General features: G+C 39.4%; 1 protein-coding gene across 1 annotated transcript; it reads right to left on the bottom strand.

Annotated features, from left to right (window-relative positions):
* Positions 1-6,614: 6,614 nt before the first annotated feature.
* On the bottom strand, positions 6,615-22,456 carry MNX1 (motor neuron and pancreas homeobox 1). The gene is made up of 3 exons (XM_018553984.1): positions 21,964-22,456; positions 18,506-18,666; positions 6,615-6,971 (listed from the first exon to the last, which is right to left on the bottom strand). Exons 1-3 carry the CDS (start codon positions 22,454-22,456, stop codon positions 6,615-6,617), a joined length of 1,011 nt encoding a protein of 336 aa, XP_018409486.1.
* Between the last annotated feature and the right edge of the window lie 405 nt (positions 22,457-22,861).

The following is a 22,861-nucleotide window of genomic DNA, read 5'->3' as shown; positions in this document are numbered from 1 at the left end:
TTGTAACTGTAATAATAATAATAATAATAATAATAATAATATATCCAAACACTGAAGCACCAAAAAAACACTTAGGGACTGATGTATAAAGGCTACACCCAGTATATAGCTGGGTGAATGCCCTTGGCATTGCATTACAGCTGCTAGTTGACGCCAGAGGAGCATAGAAATGTCTCATCCTCCTCTGCGCCATCTAGTAGCTGTAATGCCATTTGAATTGCAGTATAGCTGAGCAAAGCCTTTGTACATCATTCCCTTAGCATATCTAAAAATCAGTGAATGTGACTTTTATCAAATGTAGCTGAATCTTCCCGTTTTTTACATGACATTGAATGGTTCACCAGCTGTGAATGTTTGGTAAAAGTCACATTTACATGTACAAGTTTTTATTGACTTAATTACGGTTAAAGTTTTACAGAAGCCAAAACTTTTTTTTCCTTCGTTTTGGATAGAGTAAAGTAGGGTTATAACTAGAGGTGCACTTTATTTATTTTTATTCATTTATTCATTTTTTATTAAACATTTTTATTTTTTACTTTACTTTTAGGGGTTTCGGAGAAATATTAGGTGTCTAAACAGACCCCTGATATTTCCATTTTCCAGTAAAAAAAAGAGATTTAGAACACAAAGTCCTCAATCTCTTTTTCTGTATCCCCTGTTATCAATGAACAGGAATCCTCTATGAGTGTTCCTGTTCATTGATAACATGAGAATATAGTATGTTTACTATAACTACAACTATGAATGAACAGGAGTGGATATAGATCACTCCCATTCATTCATAATTGAGGATATATTAACCATACCATATCCTCAATTATCTACAAACACTCAGCGATCGCTGTCACAGGAGGCTGAGCGAGCAGAGCAGGGAGGAGAGCCCAGCCTCCTATGACAGCACTGTCTCCGCCCCCCACCCCGCTCTTCCGCACTGTGATAGTCAGCCGAGCGGTGTGGGAGGAGAGACACCAGCCGCTCACAGCGCTCTCCGCACGCAGCGCTCGGCCGGCTGTCACTTTCTCTCCTTCCCGCTGGGACACAGAGCAGCGCCCAGCGGGGAGGAAAGAAATCACGGATGCACCGATGTATCGGCAGGAAAATGGCACTTTCGGCATTTAGCCAAAAGTGCCATTTTCGGTCAGTATGTTTCAGCGGCCGATACACCGGTGCATCCCTAGTTATAACCCCTGTCAGCTTTTTGTTGCCATCTTCATCCAATTGGGGAGATTTTCCTTCAGTTCCTGTCCAACAGCCGCAACAGAAAGTGAGAGGAAATCCCCCCATAAGAACTAGTGTGCCAATTGGATGATTTCCCATCTATTCCTGTTCTGATGACAACCCAAATTTTTTTTTCACTTTCCCTAACGGGACACAGACAGCAGCTTAAACTTCACAGTTCTTCTAATCCCTCTGCACAAACAAAACAAAACAAAACAAAACAAAAAATGTTTCGGCTTCGGTTGCACTTTAAGAGTAAATTGGTTATTTAACATTTAACTTCTGGGATAAAAAATTTGCTTTGTGATTGTTATAACCAAGATCTAAGATTTCAGAAAATGAGTGTGCAAATTTAATTTGTGTCAAAAGTTTAAGTGCCAAAAAATACAGAGTCTCATTTATATCGAGAAGAAATAATGCGCTACAAATGACATTCAGAGCTTGTTCACAGTATATCCAGTTAGCTCCGGCTCGGTTATTGGCCAGAATGCATCGGATCGCATATAGCAATCGTTCCTGCGTTCTTGGGTGGGAGTGGGCGGGGCGGTGCCATGTCAATGGCATCACAGACAAGCCTCCCGCTCACAGTGAGATCGTCTGCACCAGAATGCGTGGTATAGCAATGCACTGCGTTCCGGTGCAATCTGAAAAAATAGTGCATGGACTGTGCTGGAATGAGCTGGATATAGTGTGAACATGCCCTTAATAAAACTGTAAATAATACCACAAAAAGAGAACTTACTGCATATAGACAGTAGAGCAGACACTATATAAATTATTATTAATAATAATAATAACAATAGTAATACATTCCCTCTAAGAGGGATGTCAGGGATATTGTGGAGAAAGGTGAAGTGCTAAATAGTTTTTTCCTAAGCTTAGTTATTCAGATTAAGGAAAGGAAAACCTCTTCTGAATATAGTCTATTGAGCTCAATTATTCAGCATGCCATATTCAACCCCAATATTTTATATGATATACAGTATATATATAATGTAACACAAGATACAGCACAAGTCATATGAGATTAGGTCTAACACAACAGAACTTTCCAGTAAATAGAGTTTCTGAGGGAATTTGCTTTATCAATTAGAAAGAGAAATGTGCTAATTGGTGTTGTCCTCCAGCACAGTAACACCTCTGCAGGTCAGGCATTGTTTTAGTATTTAGTAAATGGCAGAAAATGACCGTCCGGATGGATGGCGAGACGGTCGTGTGTTGTAGTCACAGCTGTGTGTCAAGTTAATAAAATGGATACACATTGACTACATGGACAGTAAGACGTGCCTGCTTACAATGCCCCCTTGTACGGGTTTGAATGTCCTTTGACCCCTTTGCAGCTTGGGAATCTATCACATGTGTTAACAGGAGTTGATAAAGGCTGCAAATTATCTTTTATTAGGCCGGGAGCTTTTGTCAATTGTACGTGCTCAGGTTATTAGGTATACAGTGATAATGATGATGGGGAACCATGTGAGTTTCTGTTGAACAGTTCCCACTGCCCTTTGACAGGTATTAGTTGGACTTTACCAGAGAAGTATTACCGCCATGGCTGAGAAATTCTTACATGGAGTAGTTTGTGGCAATAAACAATTGTTAAAGAGAATTTGTCATATTAATCTAGATTGTATTATTCTTTAGAACAGTTATCCCTAACTTCATAATACTGTATATCTCTTTATTACAACAAATACTTACCAGGTCCTCCTGGTGTGTCCGTTTATCTGAAGTAACAGTCAAGTGTGTAGATTTATCAGCCATAAGCCTACATTTATATTAGTTCCTTTTAAACAATCTCTTATGCTTTTAAATGGTAATGCCACTTTCCCAGGCAAATTTGGGAAAATTGAATTACCCCTTCTGACCCCCTCTCCCACCTCATGCTATACTTATGTTTGGCCGACTGCTCCTTCCCCTCCTGGTACTCAGGGCCGGTGCTGCCACTAGGCAAACTAGGCAGCCGCCTGGGGCGCACTGATACCTAGGGTGCAGCCTTGACCACTCACCCTCCACGACGCCCCCCCTCTATTTCAAATTGCAAAAGCTAATGGCAGGCTGGCTATTGAACCCACCCACTGAGTATATGAGCGGAACTGAGAGACAACTTTCTCTCTCAAGTCCACTCCTCTGTGCTCAGTATGTGGTGTTTCAATAGCCAGTCTGCTATTGGCTATTTGAAATTAAAATAGCCAATAGCTGTCTGGCTATTGCTCCCAGCTGTTTACATTCACCTGTTGCCTGCGGAAGCTAGTTGGCAGGAGAATGGAGCTGTGCGGGAGGGGGGCTGGGGGGTGGAAGTAGCTGGTCTTGCCTGTAGTGCAAAATAGTCTAGCACCGGCCCTGCTGGGACTCCATACAAGGCAGCGCAGCCATGTATTCTGTGTTTTGAACTTCGCTTGCAAATTACAAAAATTAATTGGTCAGCGCGGTCACCTGACTGTGCTGACCAATGAGAAGCGCTTCTTAGCAAGAAGTGCTTCTTATTCATCAGCATGGTCAGAAGCACTTCTCATTGGTCAGAAGCGGTTCTCAACCAATAAACGCCGCCATTTGCAAGCGAAATTCAAAATACAGATCGCAGGGCTGCTCTGTCATGTACGGGGTACAGAGGCGGAAGGGAAGGACTGTTCGCCCAAAGGTAAGTATATCGGGGGGGGGGGGGAGAGAGGCAGATGGGAGGGGGGAATTCCATTTTCCCAAATTCAGCTGGGAAAGTGGAATTACCCTTTAAAATAATAAATACAGCTTGTCTTGTATAATACTATAATAGTAATACGGTAGTAATAATATAAAATAATTAAAATATACCGTACAATGTATATTTCACTCCGCCAGGAAGCCACAGGTGTTGTGCTGTGTACATCCTCCCCCTGAAGTCAATGGCTGTACATGGGTATACAATGGTACTTGCGTACAGACACATATACCCACATAGGGATGTACATCTCTGGATGACTCACATGACCTTAGACTACAGGAACAAAGGGGGAGAAAGGCTTCAGGGACTGGTCTAGCAGCGAGCAAGGTTCAGGTGAGTATATCTTTTTTCCTAGACGAAAACAAGGACTTAACCCTTGCAGTGTCCCACTGCAAGAATATTTCTGCCCAGAGTATTTCTTTAAGCAATTTTAGTGGAGAATTTGGAGCCTTCTACCAGCTGTAATCTATCAAAACTGCTGCAATGCCAGCGCAAAGGTGTTTTAAACTGATTTCCTCACCAACCTCAATGATTTACATACCTGAAACTGAGAAATAGTTAAATCCTTTGATGGCAGCTTGCTGTGGTTGAAAGCTAATAGCAGCCTCCAAAGTTGCCCCATGCATGACCAGCAACAGTAAGGCCCCTTTCACACCATTGTTCTGATCAGATCCACCTATTGGCTTTTCAGGCAAATCTGATCGTAAGCTCAATGTTAGGTATGTGGGCAGCCGGATGTAAAAAAGTGTGCGTCCATTTACATCCAATTACCTCAGAGTCCGTCTAGGTCTGAAAAAAAACCCTGATAAGGTTTGCATATAAACAGACAAAAAACACCCCCCTATGTTTTGGGGAAGAGTAGAAGAGAAGGTGTTCTGTAGTCCTTTCCTAGAGTTTCAGTGCTACCTCTACATAGATACAGCACAGTGAGTGAGTGTTGTCAGCGTAGGATATGAAGTGCGTTCCTGGCAGGATCACCTAGTGAAAATAAAGAGCAAAAAGCCTGGAGAAATAAAATGAATACAGCCACCACGTCTAAGGACTGTCAGCTGCAACATATTATACTTTAACTGTAAAGTGTCCTTTAAAGGAACAGATTTCTTTGATGATGGCTTTACATAGTAAGTAATTAAACATGCTACACCTAGTAGTTCTCCAGCCTTGTCTTGAAATCATGCCATCTTCTTCCAATTGCACCACAAGTCAGTACTGACTTTAATTTCTATTCCTCAGTTTGTCTGGCCTTTCTGTAACTCACTGTCAGAATACATAGGGCACCTCACAGGGTGAGTTTTACGACCTGAAGATTGAGCTATAGTATATATTGAATGGTGGTGCTCAAAGAGGGATAGAAAGGAAAAAAAAAAACCTTACAGGTCTATTCACGAAGCAGCCGAAGGATCTAGCCATAGCTTCGGCTGATCCTTCGGCTAGCTTCGGCCCCAGGCCCCCGACTGAGCCGAGGTGAAGGCCGAGCATGTTCGGCCGACCTGAAGCCACTCAAAGCCACCCGATGTGCAGCTGATTTCAGCCGTACCAGCCTGAAGTGAATAGCCGAACAGCGTTCGGCTCACTTCGCTTCAGGTCGGTCATTCACTTGGCTGCCTACGGCAGCTTAGTGAATAGACCCCTTAGAGGTATCCACCGAAAAAAAAGAAAAAAGAGAATAGATGGAATATAATGGGTTCTATGGTGTGGAACCTGGCATAGGGGGCTTTTCCGACCGGGATAGAACCTGCGCCACACATAATCACTGATGAAGTGACACACAGTCACAGAACGTGTATATGGTGTATTAATAAACATTTGCTCCAAAAAAAAGATCACCTCTAATTGCTGTATTCTACTATTACCAACGGTATCTCGCAGCACCATCACCCTACTATGCCGCGGGTGCATCTGCCACACAAGTAAATGCCATTAATTTTTTATTGCTACAAGGTAAAGCTTGTGCTGTTACTTCCCAGCTCTCTATTCTCTCTCTGATTCCTGTGTAACCAATCACATTCAAGCTTCCAAGGTAGGTTTCATTGTGATTGGTGACAAATCTTGGTGACAAAAAAATTATATATTTTACACGCTACTTTTGCAATCGTGTTATCCGTAACTAAAAAACAAATCTGGATAAACTTTTTTAGTATAAAACAAATTTATTTTACACACCATCGTTAGGATGGAAAAAAAGCTAAATCATAATTTAGCATGCATAAGTAGAGGTATTTCTTTATAAATACAATATACAAAAATACAGTATATAGTCATAATATCTCCAGCAGGTTTACCATTCGTGAAGTAAACATATATAGAATAAGCACAAGTTGTTTTGACTCAATGGACCCACTACCTGTCCTTAGTGTCAATATATTCCTTCATCTTACAGGAAGCAGGTGGGACAATGTCTGTCTTACTTATCTCCAGCTTTTGAGGGGTGTTTATGGGAAACAGCTGCAAAACTCAACAAGAGTCATTGAAAAAATGAAAGAGTGGGGCAAATGGCACCTGAGCAAGACGTAGAGGTCTCCATGATGGAGTTACTTGTCAACTTAGTAAAAGTCATTTTGGGGTAAATTTTCTCTTTATCTTCCATTCTTTTCTTAGATATGATGAAAGGGAGTCTGGCCCCCATAAACAATACTGCAGCGGCTTGGAGGACCTTGGGATAGGCCTTTGAGGGGAAGAAAGGGGCACTGTCCAAGTCTCAGTGTAGCTGATTGCTCTGCTGTTGGCTGCTGTCCTCCTCCTCAGAGGTACAGTCAGTCGAGTGATGGTAGAAGTGCTTATCATCTCTATGCTCATCATCCTCATCATCATCTCGATCCTCCTCCTCTTCACTGTCTGTATAGTCTCTGGGAATGCGGCTGCCTGCTTTCAGTGACTCCCCTCTGGAGTGAACATGGTAGGATGGGCTTTTCTCTTCCTGATTGTCTTCTGAGCACTTTTCTTCACAGCTGCCCTTGTTTCCTCTCTGTTGTTTCTCTGCATCTTGGACAGCTTGTTCCTTTGCCTTCTTGCTTCTCTTCCACTTCATACGTCTGTTCTGGAACCAGATTTTTACCTGTTGGGAAAAAGCAGGAATGGTGACTAATGGAACAAAAGGGCCACCACCTACTACATAGCCAACCATACAAAACCTCAACGATTTCATTACCTACTAAATGCACGAAAAGCATTTTGATAGGAAGGTTATTAGGGCAATGCTATAGGTTTTTATGATATAAATATTTGGATTATGAAAAGTATTCACCAATTATTTGCATCTACAGTGAAATCAAAAAGTATTTTGTATTAGGTTCAATTTTAAGTTGTTATTGAAAATCATTATTATTACAGGTATTTTTATAGTGCCAACAATTTACATCAGTCCCGGTCCTCAAGAAGCTCACAATCTAGGGTCCCTACCTCACATGCACACATACTAGGGTTGATTTAGACGGGAGCCAAATAACCTTCCAGCATGTATTTTGCAGTGTGTACACAAAGGAAACCCACAGCACAGGAGACCATGAAAACTGCATGCAGATAGTGTCCTGACCACGATTCAACCCAGGGACCCCCCAGTGCTTTATATATATAAAACAACTATGGAGTCTGATAATGTAACAGAGTGAAAGAATCCCTTACAGCAATTGTGATATCTGTAGCTTTCCGTGTGAGTATTTATTTCCAAATGTTAATCAAGCTTTAGCATTAGAATAAAATGTAGTCAAGGTTGATTGCTGTACTGTAAGAACATCTGGTGTGAGACAGAGGAAGGATTTGGCAATGGCCGTTCTGAGCTACTCAAGCTCCGAGGCTTGGACTCCGGCCTAGTGTGACTGTTTTATTGAAGCCGTGTTCATAACTGTCACTTGAACCAGAGTGAATGGTCTTTGATATTACCTCTCCGGTAGGTTGAGCATTGCATTGTCTGTCCTTGCTTGGTCAATGAAAGGCTCATAATAATAAATGTAATAAAAAATGAGTGACAATATATAGTCAAAAACAAATATTTTTAACATCAGAGAACCATAAAATGAAGGTTTAACAATGTCAGTTCGGGGATCAAATTCGGTAAACACGTTTTCTGCAGTGTACTGCGGCCTATAAAGAAAATCAATCCTATCCAAAGCAAGGTCGACATTTTCTCGGAATGACTAAAACAAACTAGAGACTGCTATGACTTATCTAAGGTGTTTCTAAGTAGTCAGCAGTGGAAAAGCTTTGGTTTTGGCACCTTTGTTTAAATCTCTGTAGCACAAAGCAAGAGTTCAACCACCAAATTGGAGTGTTTATAACTCAATATGCGATTATTCAGATCGTTTAAGGAAAGGCCTCTGCAAATGAAAGGGTGACAGCTTGGAGGATTTGTACTGAGGAAAATAGTTTATTCAAAGCCATACCTCCCAACTTTCTGAGATCAGAAAGAGGGACACCTTCCAGCACAATGTATTTACGAAATGGACCCACTCTTGCCACGCCGCCAGTTATGTGTACCATTAGCAATTTATATGCTAAAAATGATTGGTTAAACCCAGATTTTTTTTTTCACCATTACTTTTGCTTTATACTGCGATTTCAAAATAACAAACCAGATAATTAAGAGAAAAGATCAAGGTTTTAGTGCAGATATGCAATGTCTCTGTACGTATATCAATCTCCGTGTAAAAATATATATAAATTAGAACTATGCATCTATTTCATTTAGGCAATACAAATTATTTTGATGATTCACAATGTACATTAAACCACAGTCCACAGTAACCAACCAGAGCTTACTTTACTGATATCATCTTAGTGAATACTGCCATAATAAGACATTTGCATGCTATCTATATTACTACAATATTGGTACATCTTTGAGAGGCTTATTTTTGACCAGTAACCGATTTTTTGAGTGAGTGTCTACCTAACTGGATAACAATTGAATGCAATCTTTAGTCAACTACCACAATACATAGTTTCTGGTAGGAAATTGTATAGAGGTTGTACAATCAGATAGTAATCCATGTATCCAGCTTGACAGAACTGCTCTCCACCATAACTGCAGCTCTGACTAAGCTCTGACTTCTGTGTGTTGTTATGCAAAAATGATTGATGCTCAATGGGACCTGCATAGATTGTTTTTAGACCACGCACAGTGTGTTCCCAGGATCAGAAGAATTACGCTGGTTAAATACTCCTTGCAGAAAAAAAATAGATAAAAATATACATTTCCTTTTCACATGATGTTATTTCTATTGCCATGGTAAGTGGGTACAAACAGTGCAACATACATGAAGATGAAATTATTAGATTAGTGGCAGAACATAGGAACACCAGTATATATGTACGCCCTACTGTGGTTTGGTTTTGGCAAAAGTAAATCCTTATATCTCTTTTAATGCCTAGCACTTACCCAATTGTCTTTCATATAGGAAGAACAAATGGGATAAAATAGCCATAAGCATTAAAGCATATATTAAAATCAAATGAATGCAGTTGAGTATTCATTAAAAGATAACTGTCTCTGTTTCATACACTGTTTTTTTAAACCGCCCACAACCAGCACAAACCCAAAGGTTTCCCCTTTCCAAGCTCCTGAACGATCCATTCTGTGAGGCCCACAGCAAGCTCCATGGCCGCTGCTGTAAAATCTCCTGCACAGTCCCTCGACTCCCATTTATTCCAAGGAGAGGCCATCTCTTATTGGGACCCATGATAGATGGACTGATTGGGAGTGAAAACTCCCAATCAGGTACTTTCTATATTTTTTTGTTATTATCCTTCAGCTTTTTTGTCATCTATAGAGAGCTGCAGGCTTTTTGACTAAAAAATGGCACCAACACTTTAACTTTTTTTGATTGGAAAATTCTGTTGTTTTTAGATGCTGCCAATAATGTCTTAAATTTGAATTCATGGGGTTGATTCACCAATAGAGTAGAGGCTGTTTACTTAGCTTAATAAATTCGATGAAGCTGTGTGCACTTTAAATAAAAATATACAAGGGAAACCTAAATTAAAAACAGGATTTTTGCTTGCGCACTATTAAATGATTGAACTGAACACAGCTTCACCTCAGGATTAAAGTGCATTTCCACTTTTGCAGCTAAATTGATATAACACCTACTTAATATTTCTCACACGTTCCCATTCACATATCATAACTTAGTAAACAATGCTGCTTATATTACTTGCTTTCTACTTGCTTAAAAATCTTACCTAGCTTTTCCCCTCTATGTAATGTTAAGGAGGGGACTGGCAGATCTCATTATCAGTTGTAATATATATCTGTCCTAATAAAGGGTTAAACATTTCAAGACTTGGGTAGTACATTGTATATTAGAGGCACTTTTTGTGCATCTAATTGAACTTTGCAAGATATTCTGAACATTGCAGGCTACTCCAAAGAATCAACCAGAAAGGTCAGACATATCTTTAAATTATTCTTAGGTATGCTGTGTGAATAGGAGCAAAAATTGACTGCATAAGTGGAAATACACATTAAACTACGTGAGCATTCACTTTGTAAAGGGACTACGCTCTTTTCCACTAAGACATCAAGCCCAGTGTCTGAAATTCTCAGGCAAAACCCCAAAGAACATTGAATGATTAGAGCCAGGCATGCAAAGCTCAGTACATTGACTCGGGATGCTGAGATGAATTAACTCCTGTGCGCATGCCTGGAAGGAGATCCGGAGGAAGATGGAAGCACTGGCGAGGGAGGAGTGCAGCGCTGCACGGGGATCACTAGCACATTATGGCTAAAAGCTCCAGCTTTTTTTTTTTAAACTTTAATTCCACTTTAAGGCTTCAAGTGGACACATCACAATAGTGATGCATTTTCATTGGGAATGTAAATTTGACTATGTTTGGTAATACAGAAAAGCCTTTCTCAACATTCATTTTGTATGATTCACAGAATTGACATATTTGTAATGAAAGAAACTAAATACAGTAAACTCCTAGTTATCCAGTACCCATGGGGATTGTTAGATGCCGGATAACTGTAGTTTCTGATTGCTTGAAAGCTACTATAATCTCTCAAGCAACCCCCTCACCCACTCCCCTCGCCCCTTTCATCTGCTGGCTAGATTCTGCTATTGGCTATTTCTAATTGCCATAGCCAATTGCAGGCTGGCTACTGCACACGCCCACTGCCCGTTGATCACATTTACCTGCCAGCTGCAGAATCTAGCTGTCGGCCACAGCAAGATGAAAACAGAGATAAATTTAGTTGGTAACAAAAACATTTTTGTGTGCACATGTCTATCAAGCAAACGGCAAAAAAAAAAAAATGAGGACATATTATGTCCTCGATTTTTTCTTTTCTGGTTGCTTGAGAGTGCTGGTTGCTTTAATGCCGGATTATGGGGATTCTACTGTATCTCAAATTGGAAAAACATAGAAAGTTAAGTTAGAATATCTTAAAATATATTGCTGGGTTTTGTTGGTGTTCATTTTTTTTTTTCAAGTAATATTTCATCACGTGAAGCAGAAATGTAAGTTGGGGTTAAATATTTTTTTTGTTGTAAGTTGAACATTCTTAGAAAACTGATTGCAAAATGCTGCCATGATTTTGTATGTAAATCCAACAGGGTATAATATCATGGTATACATTTTCTTTTAATTTGAATTTAAGCAATTCTCCACACGCTGAAAGATTCAGTCCGAAAAACAAACCATTCTATTATACCGCTCATGCTATAACAAAGCTAAAAATGATCCCAAATGTTCAACCTGATCTAAGTGCTTCCTATTCTATGCAATCTATATAATTTGAAAACCAATGAGAAATGCTTATATATAGGATGTCTTCATTATTCTAAATGACACATTCAGACCTTTTAAAATCCCATATTAAAACTGGTGGGGGTGTCTTAGGACATTTTAGTAAGGCATAGAGCAATGTGTAAAGTGCAGAGAGCCATAACAACCAATCAGAATTCACGATCTGAATTTAAGGGAACTCTTGTTAGATGTTATGGGTTACTGCACGTAATTATTATTGTTTTACCTTTAAATATAGCTGTATATCTGTATATGTTACAAACCTATCCCCTCAACTCTGTCCGGAGGGAAATTAGAGAAATGCAACCATTATAGTATACACTTCAAATCACAGGGAAAGACACTTGGAGGTTTCCACATAACATCCAGTACTGGGACAAATGCTCACCCAGCTGTAAATGTGTAGGTCCTCTCAAACCACGTCATACATCTCCTTCCCAAGCATTGAAGGGAGGTTATAATCATACAATTTTATTTTTAACCAGTACATATTGTTTTTGCTCTGAATGAGGTATAGTACCAAGTGTATCTGCAAACCGCTCCCTCCCCAAAGGGCAACATGCATGCATGTTTACACTTCAAAAATGTGAGTATCTGTACCATGGTCTGTCATTAATGGTTCAGAGGCCAGATCACACCTTTGTGCCCAAGGTAGATTTACTTAATTAAAAACAATGATTGACCACAAAAACATGCAACAACATACAAAGCCATCTACAACTCTGCCCCAAACTCCATCACAACCTCATCTCAAAATATCACCCAAACCATCCACTCCACTCCTCCCAAGACCTATTGCTCTCTTGCTTCCTCAACACCTCCTCCTATGCTTCAGAATTTCTCCATATCCTCTCCGTTCTCTGGAACTCCCTACCACAACCTATCCAGCTATCTCCTACTCTGTCTGCCTTTAGGGGATACCTGAGAACTCATCTCTTCAGTGACACCTATCCCACCTCCACCTAAAATCTGCACTTCTATACCTCCTGCATCAGCTCATCCCTTATATGTATTACCTTTGGTATCACTGGCTCTCCTTTTAGACTGGAAGCTCTCATGAGAAGGGTACTTCTAATCATCTTCTATTGTAATTGTAACTGTATTTTCTACCTTTATTTTGCTAAGTGCTGCGCCAACCGTTGGCACTTTATAAATACTGTTTAATCATTTCTGACACAAAATTAACTTAGATGAGGAAGGAATGCTGATATTCCTATTTTATTAAACTGAAATGTATTGTTTCATTTAAATATTTCTCTTAAAAAAAACCATGAAAAGCTCAAAGAACATGAACTAGAATTTAAAATTAATAAACAAATTGGATCTTTGGCACAGCTGTAATCGAGGGATATCTCCAGATATCAAATTCCATAGACTAATCCTAGAACATCCCACGGGAAGCTGGCAGATATGTTACAGTAATTCATGTTAAAATGCAGAACATGATCATGACAATAGCATCCTTTCTGTTTGTAGTTGTTTCACCCTTCATGGACATAAACATTCTATAACATATCTCTGATTGGATTCTATATGGAGAACATGATAAAATGATTGAAATTGCTAAAATGCAGAACATGACAATAACAATAGCATCTTTCCCTGCCTTGCTTGTAGTTGTTTCAGCCTTCATGGATATTAACATTCTATAGAATATGTCTGCTTGGGATTCTATATGGAGAGAATGATTGGATGGTTGGAGTAAATATCTCCACACCCTGCCCTGCAGCATTTGCAAACCATTCCCCGATTACCAACTCAATAGAAAGAGCAGCAATAATGCAGATTCCAATGTTCTGCAAGGAGTTACAAACAGATTGCAATTCCTGACGTCATCAGTGCCCCGGTTCTATATAGGCAGGCGATCTCAGAAACAGTTGTGACACTGATTATAATTTGTTTCATTTAAGGTTTTCAGGCAATAATCAGTTTAGAGACAGCCCCAGAAACTGATGTTTTGTACAATGTATTTTTCCCCCCTCTGTATTACAAAGTATCTTTTTTAAATTATTTCTGCAACTTGATACAATCTACTAAACATCTTTCAACTTCAAATGAGTATACGATGTAAATGACAGAAAATAGCTGAAAGAGACAAAGGCAAGAAGAGGCTCCCGATCCTCAGGTGTGCAGGAGGTGCGTGGGCATGGGTCCCTCCATAGAGATCGTCCCCCATTGTCAGCAGACAAGAAGCCTGTCAGTCCTATATGTTCACTCACTGACATCTGTATTATGGACAGCACACAGAACCAGGTTTATTATATATAACGTTTTGCAGCTGCAGGGAGGGGGGTCAGTGTAATGTAATGCATCTAGCGCTGCACACACTGCTATGTATTAATAGATCTCCAGATAGCTGGGATTACTGGAAGCAAGATCTGTGCTGTCTTGTGTCGGTATGAGCAAGAAAAACAAAAATAAGGAGAGGAATACCAGTACTAACCAATAAAGAAGTCATAGCCCAGACCGATCAGAATAAAGTGCTGGTGCAACCAGTGAAAGTCCATTTATGATTTGATATTTGCAATCAATATGTTACTGACTAAATATGCCATTATTTATCCAATTTAGTCATCATGCAACACCTTACATATATATATATATTTAGATAGATAGATAGATAGATAGATAGATAGATAGATAGATAGATAGATAGATAGATAGAGTTTACATTTTTACAGGATGCATTATTTATCAGCCAATGCGATGCATCTATACTATACGGTTGATTTTCTAAGGTGTCAGACTGTTTTCCTTTGCAGTGAATATTCTCAGCAGTTAACGTTGCATTTACTTCAATCATCCAATGAAAAATCATTATATTTTAATTTCCCAATCACATGATTGTATTCCAGGTGAGCACAGCTTCACATTATTCACTATGAAGGCATTCAGTTAATTAAAGCGTATGTCATGGCAAAATAAAAAATAAAAAGAACATGTGCAGTACACAATACTTGCACATGTATATAAGTTATATCTGCACATGTATATATGTTGTATCTCTTTAATGACACTACAAATATAGAAAAATAGCTATTGATTTGCTAGAGATTCAATCTGCTCCTAAATCCTGATGTGTTGTCAGCCCTGCCCAGTTTCTTTTGCTAAACTACACAACCACTCCCACTTTCAGATCTCTACAACATAAAGGCTGATTATTCTAAAGAACTTTTGGAATAATTAGCCTTGAGATTATACAGGAAGAGTATAGGGACACAGCACAGCTTCGAATTTCTGACAAGAGCGTCCTTTTTGTTGCACTTATCAAATAGATGTGACCAAACGCTTCCATGACATATTAAACTAAAGGGGAGCAAATAAATGAAGTTCATTGTTAGGGTTTACATAATAAGTGGATAAGTATTTTCCTTTAGTACATCCACCTCCTTTGTCTTTATGTGCAGTATTTAATAGGGGAGGTAGCAGTGTGCAGTCGAACCCGATAATTTCACTACATGCAGACCCTCCACGCTGTGCCGGATTCCACCGATTTATTGAGTATATTAGCTGGTTAAACCGATGAGTATAAATATCAATCAACATCCTCTTTACTCCTTTGCTCTATAGTTCTGTATATTGTACAGGTATGAAGGGGCGATAGATGGCTCTTTATTTGACCATAGAAGCCTAGAAGGAGCCCATGTAAAGCTCCAGGTGTGATCCGATGTATCCAGCAGCTGTTCACATAAAACACACAATAGGATGGAAAATAAAATGAGTGTGATAAGGGGTCTGTTATATTGCCCCGGACTGAATGTTATAAAGGAGATTGGAATCTTTGGTCTCCTGAGAAATGCCTCCACCTGTAACCCAACTCTCCCAATAGTGGCTCCATCTGTAATGCAACCCCGACACCCCCACCCCGAGAAATTGCTCCACCTGCTCTCACAAGACATGAAGTGTAATTCTTCCAAGGCACGGCTCCACCTTTATTTAGTTGTCCCAAGGCAGAGAGTCGACCTGCATTTTAATGGAGCCAAGGGGCCAAGAAGTGGCTCCTCTATACCTTTTGCTAATTCTTCTAAGGAAAGTCTCCACCAGGGGAAGCCTCTAACTTAGTTCTCCCAACCATGGGTCTATTTGTTATCCAATTCTTCCAAGGATAGCTCCAACTTTAATGTAGCTCTGCCAATGCATAAGTCTACCTGTAATCTAATTCTCAAAGAATGACTCCACCTGTAGTTAGTTCTCCCAAGCCATGTGTCTACTTGTTATCTAATTCTTCAAAGAAAAGTATCCACCTCTAGCTTAGTCCTCCTAGCCATGTGTCTACTTGTTATCTAATTCTTCAAAGAAAAGTATCCACCTCTAGCTTAGTCCTCCTAGCCATGGGTCTACTTGTTATCTAATTCTTCCAATGATAGCGCCAATTTAAATGTATATCACTTCCAAGTCATGCATCTATCTACCTGCTATATAATTCTTCCAAGGAAAGTCTCCACTTCTAACTTGGTTCCCCCAGCCATGGGTCTACTTGTTATATAATTCTTCCAAGAAAAGTATACCTCTAACTCAGTTCTCTCAACCATGGGTCTACTTGTTATATCATTCTTCCAGGAAAGTATCCACCTCTAACTCAGTTCTCCCAGCCATGGGACTACTTGTTATATAATTCTAAAGTCTCCACCAGGGGAAGCCTCTAACTTACAGGTGAAACTCGAATAATTAGAATATCGTGCAAAGTTCATTTATTTCACTAATGCAACTTAAAAGGTGAAACTAATATATGGGATAGACTCATTACATGCAAAGCAAGATAATTCAAGCCGTGATTTGTCATAATTGTGATGATTATGGCTTACAGCTCATGAAAACCCCAAGAACCCCAAATCCACAACCTCAAAAAAGTAGATTATTACATGCAATCAATAAAACAAAGATTGTACATAGAACAATATCGGACCTCTGAAAAGTACAAGCATGCATATGTACTCAGTACTTGGTTTGGGCCCCTTTTGCAGCACTTACTGCAATTACTTTTGCACGATATTCTAATTATTCGAGTTTCCCCTGTAGTTCTCCCAACCATGGGTCTATTTGTTATCTAATTCTTCCAAGGATAGCTCCAACTTTAATGTAGCTCTGTCAATGCATAAGTCTACCTGTAATCTAATTCTCAAGGAATGACTCCACCTGTAGTTAGTTCTCCCAAGCCATGTGTCTACTCGTTATCTAATTCTTCCAATGATAGCGCCAATTTAAATGTATCACTTCCAAGTCATGCATCTACCTGTTATATAATTCTTCCAAGGAAAGTCTCCACCTCTAACTTAGTTCTCCCAGCCATGGGTCTACTTGTTATGTCATTCTTCCAAGGAAAGTCTCCACCTCTAACTTAGTTCTCCCAGCCATGGGTCTACTTGTTATATAATTCTTCCGGGGAAAGTATCCCTCTAACTCAGTTCTCCCAACCATGGGTCTACTTGTTATATAATTCTTCCAAGGAAAGTATCCACCTCTAACTTAGTTTTCCCAGCCATGGGACTACTTGTTATATCATTCTTCTAATGATAGCTCTAATTTTAATGTATCACTATCAACTCATTCGTCTACCTGTAATCTAATTCTTCCAAGGAATGGTTTCGCTTGTAATTAGGTTTTCACAAAGCAAGGGTCAGTTCTTACTCCCAAGGCATAGGTCTACCTGTAATCTACTTTTTCTATGTAATGGCTCCACCTATAACTTTGTTCTCCCAAGGCATGGCTTCCATTGCAAATCATGTCTCCCAAGGAATGATTCCACCTGTAATGTGGCACTCCAAAGGCACCTGTAATCTATAGCTCCCCTCTCTATAATTCTAGAACACAGGCAGGTATCTCAGTCTTGTCATATATCAGATATTACAGGCTGCTGACACTATTCTGGACCCTTCTCAGCTCACATCTAAGACTTCAGTGACACATTCTATTATTGTTAAACAGGAGAGGGATGCAACAACATCTGAGTCTGATTTACAGTCTTTCCCAGGCTATAGTCCTTGTTCACTGCTCATTTCCAACAACCAGATCAAGAGCAATCTTAGTTTTATTAGGTCCTCTTGTGTCTGACTGAGTTGACAGGGATAAAAAGAACTCCTATCGGCCCCATTACAACATTCGCTGTCATTGTCTCATCTCGGATATCATATCACTGTGTCCCCCTGCTCCTCTGGATCTATATTCTTTTCTATAAATCCAGATCTTTATTCATATCCCCACCATAGGTCGTCCAGTTCCATACATATGCTACATGTGTCCTTTGGGCAGAGTTATGGAAACCCCAAGCACAGGTCACATAACCTATGGTAACCAGCCAGTCTTCGTATTTAAGTATAATAAATAATATCTGATTAGTTACTATTAGTAACTGCTCCCTAAAGTATGTCTACTGCCGACACAACCAATAAACGGGCGGAACTACAAGGTCCAGCATGTCCAGGTGACAGGCTATACTCACACCCGCAGTGCAGGTTCCAGAACAATAAATCATTTTCAGCGAACTTTCTGCTATAGGGAAAAGTAACAAGCATATGTGAGAACATTCCTTAATAATTCAGTGTTACAATTGTATAATTTACATGGACCTTGATTAAAGCAAAGACCTTTCCAGGGACATTTCTAGAGCCAATGACAGCCAGCCACACATATGACAACATATAGTACAAGCTCACCTTCTCTCTTAAATATGGGAATTAAAATGTACATTTATATAGTAGTAAGGACTGACCTCATAGCTAAGTGGTGACAGTAAAGAGGCGATTTACTAATGAACACACCAGCTTCCCAGCACACAATACCGTCCCTGCCATTCTTTAACCAGAATAGAAGGAAGGTGTGGAGACGATACCGAACGGAATGTACCTGGGTCTCTGTGAGCATCAGCGACGTGGCCACCTCGAAACGTTTCGGTCTGGAGAGGTATTTGTTCAGCTTGAACTGGTGCTCCAACTCCAACAACTGCTGGCTGGTGAAGGCTGTCCTCGGTCTTCTACACTTCCCCAGCAGATTGGACTGAGCCTGAGCTGTGAGGACAAGGAACACACAGAGAAGACATGAGCAAGGAGAGAAGAAGAGCAAAAACTGCAACAACAATAACACTAGTAATAATAATGATAATAATAATTAGAAGAAGAAAATAATAATAATAATAACAACAACAGCAGTGCTGCTACTACTACTACTACTAGTAATAATAATAATAATTATTATTATTATTATTTTATTTTTACTATTATTATTAGACATAGTATCCACCAAAGTAAAAAAAAAAACAATACTGACACTATTCCAATATTTGCAATGTTATATTGCTACTATTCTAACTCTATACTATTCTAATATTGTAAAATATATATAAATATACCCAATTCCAATACGACAAAGATTAAACCCTGAACAGATATAGAGAAATGCTTGTGCCTGCCAGGTGTAGTACACACAGGACAATATTGAGCCGGGAGTTTGGTGGCGTTTGTGAAGCTCCCAGTTCAGCCGGCCGGAATGTGCCCGCGGGTTATTAGAGAACATGAAAGGGAGCAATGTGACAGAGCTTTGATTTGTAATCAGCCCGATAAGTGCTAGAGCCTTGTTTCAAGATGTAATCCCCTCTATCTGATAAACTATCTGATGTTTGTTTTACCAAGGATCCTTGGATTTTTCTGCTTATCGTATTTACTCATCACTGCAAATATCTGTCCAGATAAAGGGACAGCGCAGATGACACACGGAAAACTAGACAATAACCTGTGCATCCCAAGAAATATAATGTGCCTGAATAGTACAAATACCTTTCCATATAACGTGTATTTATTGTACAGGAAAGTGATTATAAATAAAGAATAAACATGGAAAAATAAAATAGACGTTTAAATTATGTTAGAGAATCTCCAATCATATATACACTGCATTGATTTAAAGGAAAAATCCGATTAAAAATAAAGTATCTATAGTAGAATATAATAGTTATTTTATATTATTCCGAGGGAAGACTAATTATCTCTAAGGACTGCCCACACCCCCGTTTAGTTGCCTTCATACATTACAGCTTTAATTAAAAGCAATAGACTTAAGTGTCACATCAGGGATGATACATAGCGCTGCAATAGGCAGTCGGGTGGTCTGTGGTAATGTTCTATCATGAGGCCTCCAAGGGGCAATAGAAGAGACAGTATATGTGTATACACTATATATATATAAATAAAAACACAGGAAATTAACTGGACACAAGACTTATAATTATTCCTGCAATTATGTATTATATGAATGTGTGATTGTATGATTGTATTCACAGCCTGGAAGCCTTCACACTGCTATCCATGTACTTATAAAATATATTTATCACACAGTTATCCATATGCTAATAAAATAAAAATACATAATAACCATCCATGTATTAATAAAATAAGTTCCCGTAAACTCACACAGTTATTCAAATAAGAACCCACATTGAACCAGTTAATCTTGTATTAATAAAACAAAACCCCATATCATCACATGGTTATCCTTCAATTACTAAATTAAAAACCCATATAATCCTTATTTGAATAAAATGAAAAACTGTCATCATACAGCGTCCCTTATATTCATGACATAAGAGCTCATATCATCACCCAGTTATTCTTGTATTAATTAAAGAGAACCTATATATATATCAATGAATACAAGAATAATTGGGTGATGATATGGGGTATTATTTTATTAATAAATGGATAATTACAGGTATATATGGTTTCTTATTTAAATGGTTAATATATATATATATCCATTTATATATATATATATCCATTTATTAATAAAATACCCCATATCATCACCCAATTATTCTTGTATTCATTGATAAGAACACATATCATCACACAGTTATCTATCCATTAATAAAATAAGGATCCATATCACCCATTAATGATCATATAATTATCCCTTTAATAATAAAATAATACCCTATATAATCACACTTGTATTAATAAAAGAGGAACCCATATTACAAATCTGCCATTATAAAACGAATAGAAACAACATTTAAAGGGGGCTTTCATCTTTTGGAGTACTAAACATCAATGTTACCATGAATGTGTGTGATGTGTTCTGCACAGCCTGGCTGGTGACCCCCTGGACACTGGAAAGCAGTCTTGTGGTCACTGGGCAGGATGTCAGCCTGGAGGGGAATGGACTGCAGGGGAACAGTACATGACTGGCCCGTCTTCAGAATCTCTCACCTCTGTGACATCTCCCAGTACAAACATTACCAGCTGACACACAGCGCTAAATGGCCTGTTATAGACTGCTGAATATAAGCAGAATGGACAGAGGAAGCCTGTCCAGCAAGGAATTCACAGATTATGGAGAAAAGAGCTACAACAACACTAAAAAGCACCTGAAATCTAATGGAATGACGTCAGACGTAATGAAATAGTCTTCCTTGTGTTCTAGTATGTCATACAGAGCATGGGTATGAATGTCAGTGCGCTAATATATATATACACACATTGATTAACAAATTCAAATTATAGCTGCGCAAGCTAATCTGTAATACCTATTGTACATATATTTAATTATATTTAATTGTACTGTGTTCATTTATTTCAGTGTTATTAAAATACATGTAGCAATAAAGTAATAAACAAATAAATGTACAGTGACTATTGATACAAATACACTTGGACTGATTTGCTATATGAGTGGAGAATTTTCACATAATACATTGTAGGAATATTCACTTTCATTATCTAATCCTGTACAGATGAAATGAGTAAACAGGAGTTTGCTTGTCACATGATTGAATAATTGAGACAGCTGAGGTGACTATTCACACAACTTGAACTCCTTTAGTAAATCAGCCTCATTATTCCCATTTTCTAGCCATCAAAAATTTGACAGAAATCGAATTTTAGACGATTTTGTAAAATCCTGTGTAGTTTTTGTTTAGATATCTAGTGCCTGTCCTATATGGCATTCAGGTGTCCGAATAATAATAATAATAATATAATAATAGCAATACTACTACTATTACTACTACTATTACTACTACTACTACTACTACTAATATCATAGTGGTAATAGTATAATCATCATCATCATCATAGTTGTAATAGTATAATAAAAATATGACAATATAATACTTTATACTGGAGGGCTGAGCCTCCTTTGTAACATACCACACATCACATTTTAGATCTCTCTATAGGTTGGCAGCTTTGCCATCAGTCATAGCTGGTGGATGGCACAGTGGCATTCATAGTTTAGACCAGATCCATGCCACTTCCACCATCTTTAGCACGGCTGAACCCCCTCCCCTGCAGTGATAATGTTGGGGTACTCACCGTTGAAGTCTGCCATCTTGGGCAGCATCATGCCAGCGGTGGAAGCTCGAAGCCATTGGTCCAGCTGGAAGGTGCCCGCACTGATCTTTATGGGGTCCACAGGGTGGAGATGGTGGGCTCCCTGGATCTGTGAGTAGGGGTAGGACAGGGCTGGGTGTTGCCCCGCTGCCAGGGCAGCCGCTGCTGAGTAGCTGTACATGGGGTGCCCATAGAAAGCCGGAGGGGGGATACCTGCACCCCCCGGGGGGTGTAGGGTCATCATACTGCCAGGGTGCTGGTGGCTGCTCAGGAAGCCGGGTTTGGGTACCAGTCCACAAGTCCTGGGGGGTGACGGACTCTCTGTCCTCATGTCGGGGTGATCAGAAGGAGGGCTGCCCGAGGTGGATAGAGAGGACGAGGATAAAGAAGTGACCAGAGCCAGGGGGGAAGTCTGAGCTTTGGGGCGGTCGATGGCCAGCAGAGCGTCAATCCGGAAATTCTTGGACTTTTCCATGAATCGTCCTGGATGGGAGTGCAGACACACGACACAGATACACCGACACAGACAGACAGACGGCAAAGTCCGGCCCGGAGAACCTCAGTCCGGCCAGGTGAGCAGAGATAACACAGCCAGGTGTCCCCGGCTACAGCATGACTCTCCTCACTTCAAGGCCCGGCTGGCCTGTCTATTGGTCACCTCCAGCACGCACTCTGATTGGTGGACACAGGCTGCTGGGCGGGTAGATGTATTTTATTTGTATACTGATGCATATGGGATAAAATGTAAGAAAGTAGGAAAGAAAGACAAAATGAAAATAGAGAATGAGAAAGGTAGGAATAGAGAAGAAAAAAAAGAGAAGTTAAGAAAAGATTAAAAAAAAAAAAGAAAAAAAGAGGAATGGAAAGAAAAAAGATATGT

The sequence above is a fragment of the Nanorana parkeri genome, unplaced genomic scaffold (assembly GCF_000935625.1).
Source record: "Nanorana parkeri isolate BGI_ZX_2015 unplaced genomic scaffold, ASM93562v1 scaffold137, whole genome shotgun sequence".
Classification (NCBI taxonomy): domain Eukaryota; kingdom Metazoa; phylum Chordata; class Amphibia; order Anura; family Dicroglossidae; genus Nanorana; species Nanorana parkeri.
Note: the sequence above shows the minus strand (reverse complement) of the source record. Positions and strands in the feature narration are given on the sequence as shown.

What these genes read in the sequence shown, in the direction of transcription:
- MNX1 (XM_018553984.1), bottom strand. Translation starts at nt 22,456, where the DNA reads ATGGAAAAGTCCAAGAATTTCCGGATTGACGCTCTGCTGGCCATCGAC. An exon ending in CAAGATGGCAGACTTCAACG is followed by an intron (nt 18,667 to 21,963) that starts GTGAGTACCCCA and finishes TTGTCCTCACAG; the next exon opens with CTCAGGCTCAGTCCAATCTG. An exon ending in TGATGCTCACAGAGACCCAG is followed by an intron (nt 6,972 to 18,505) that starts GTACATTCCGTT and finishes TTTTCCCAACAG; the next exon opens with GTAAAAATCTGGTTCCAGAA.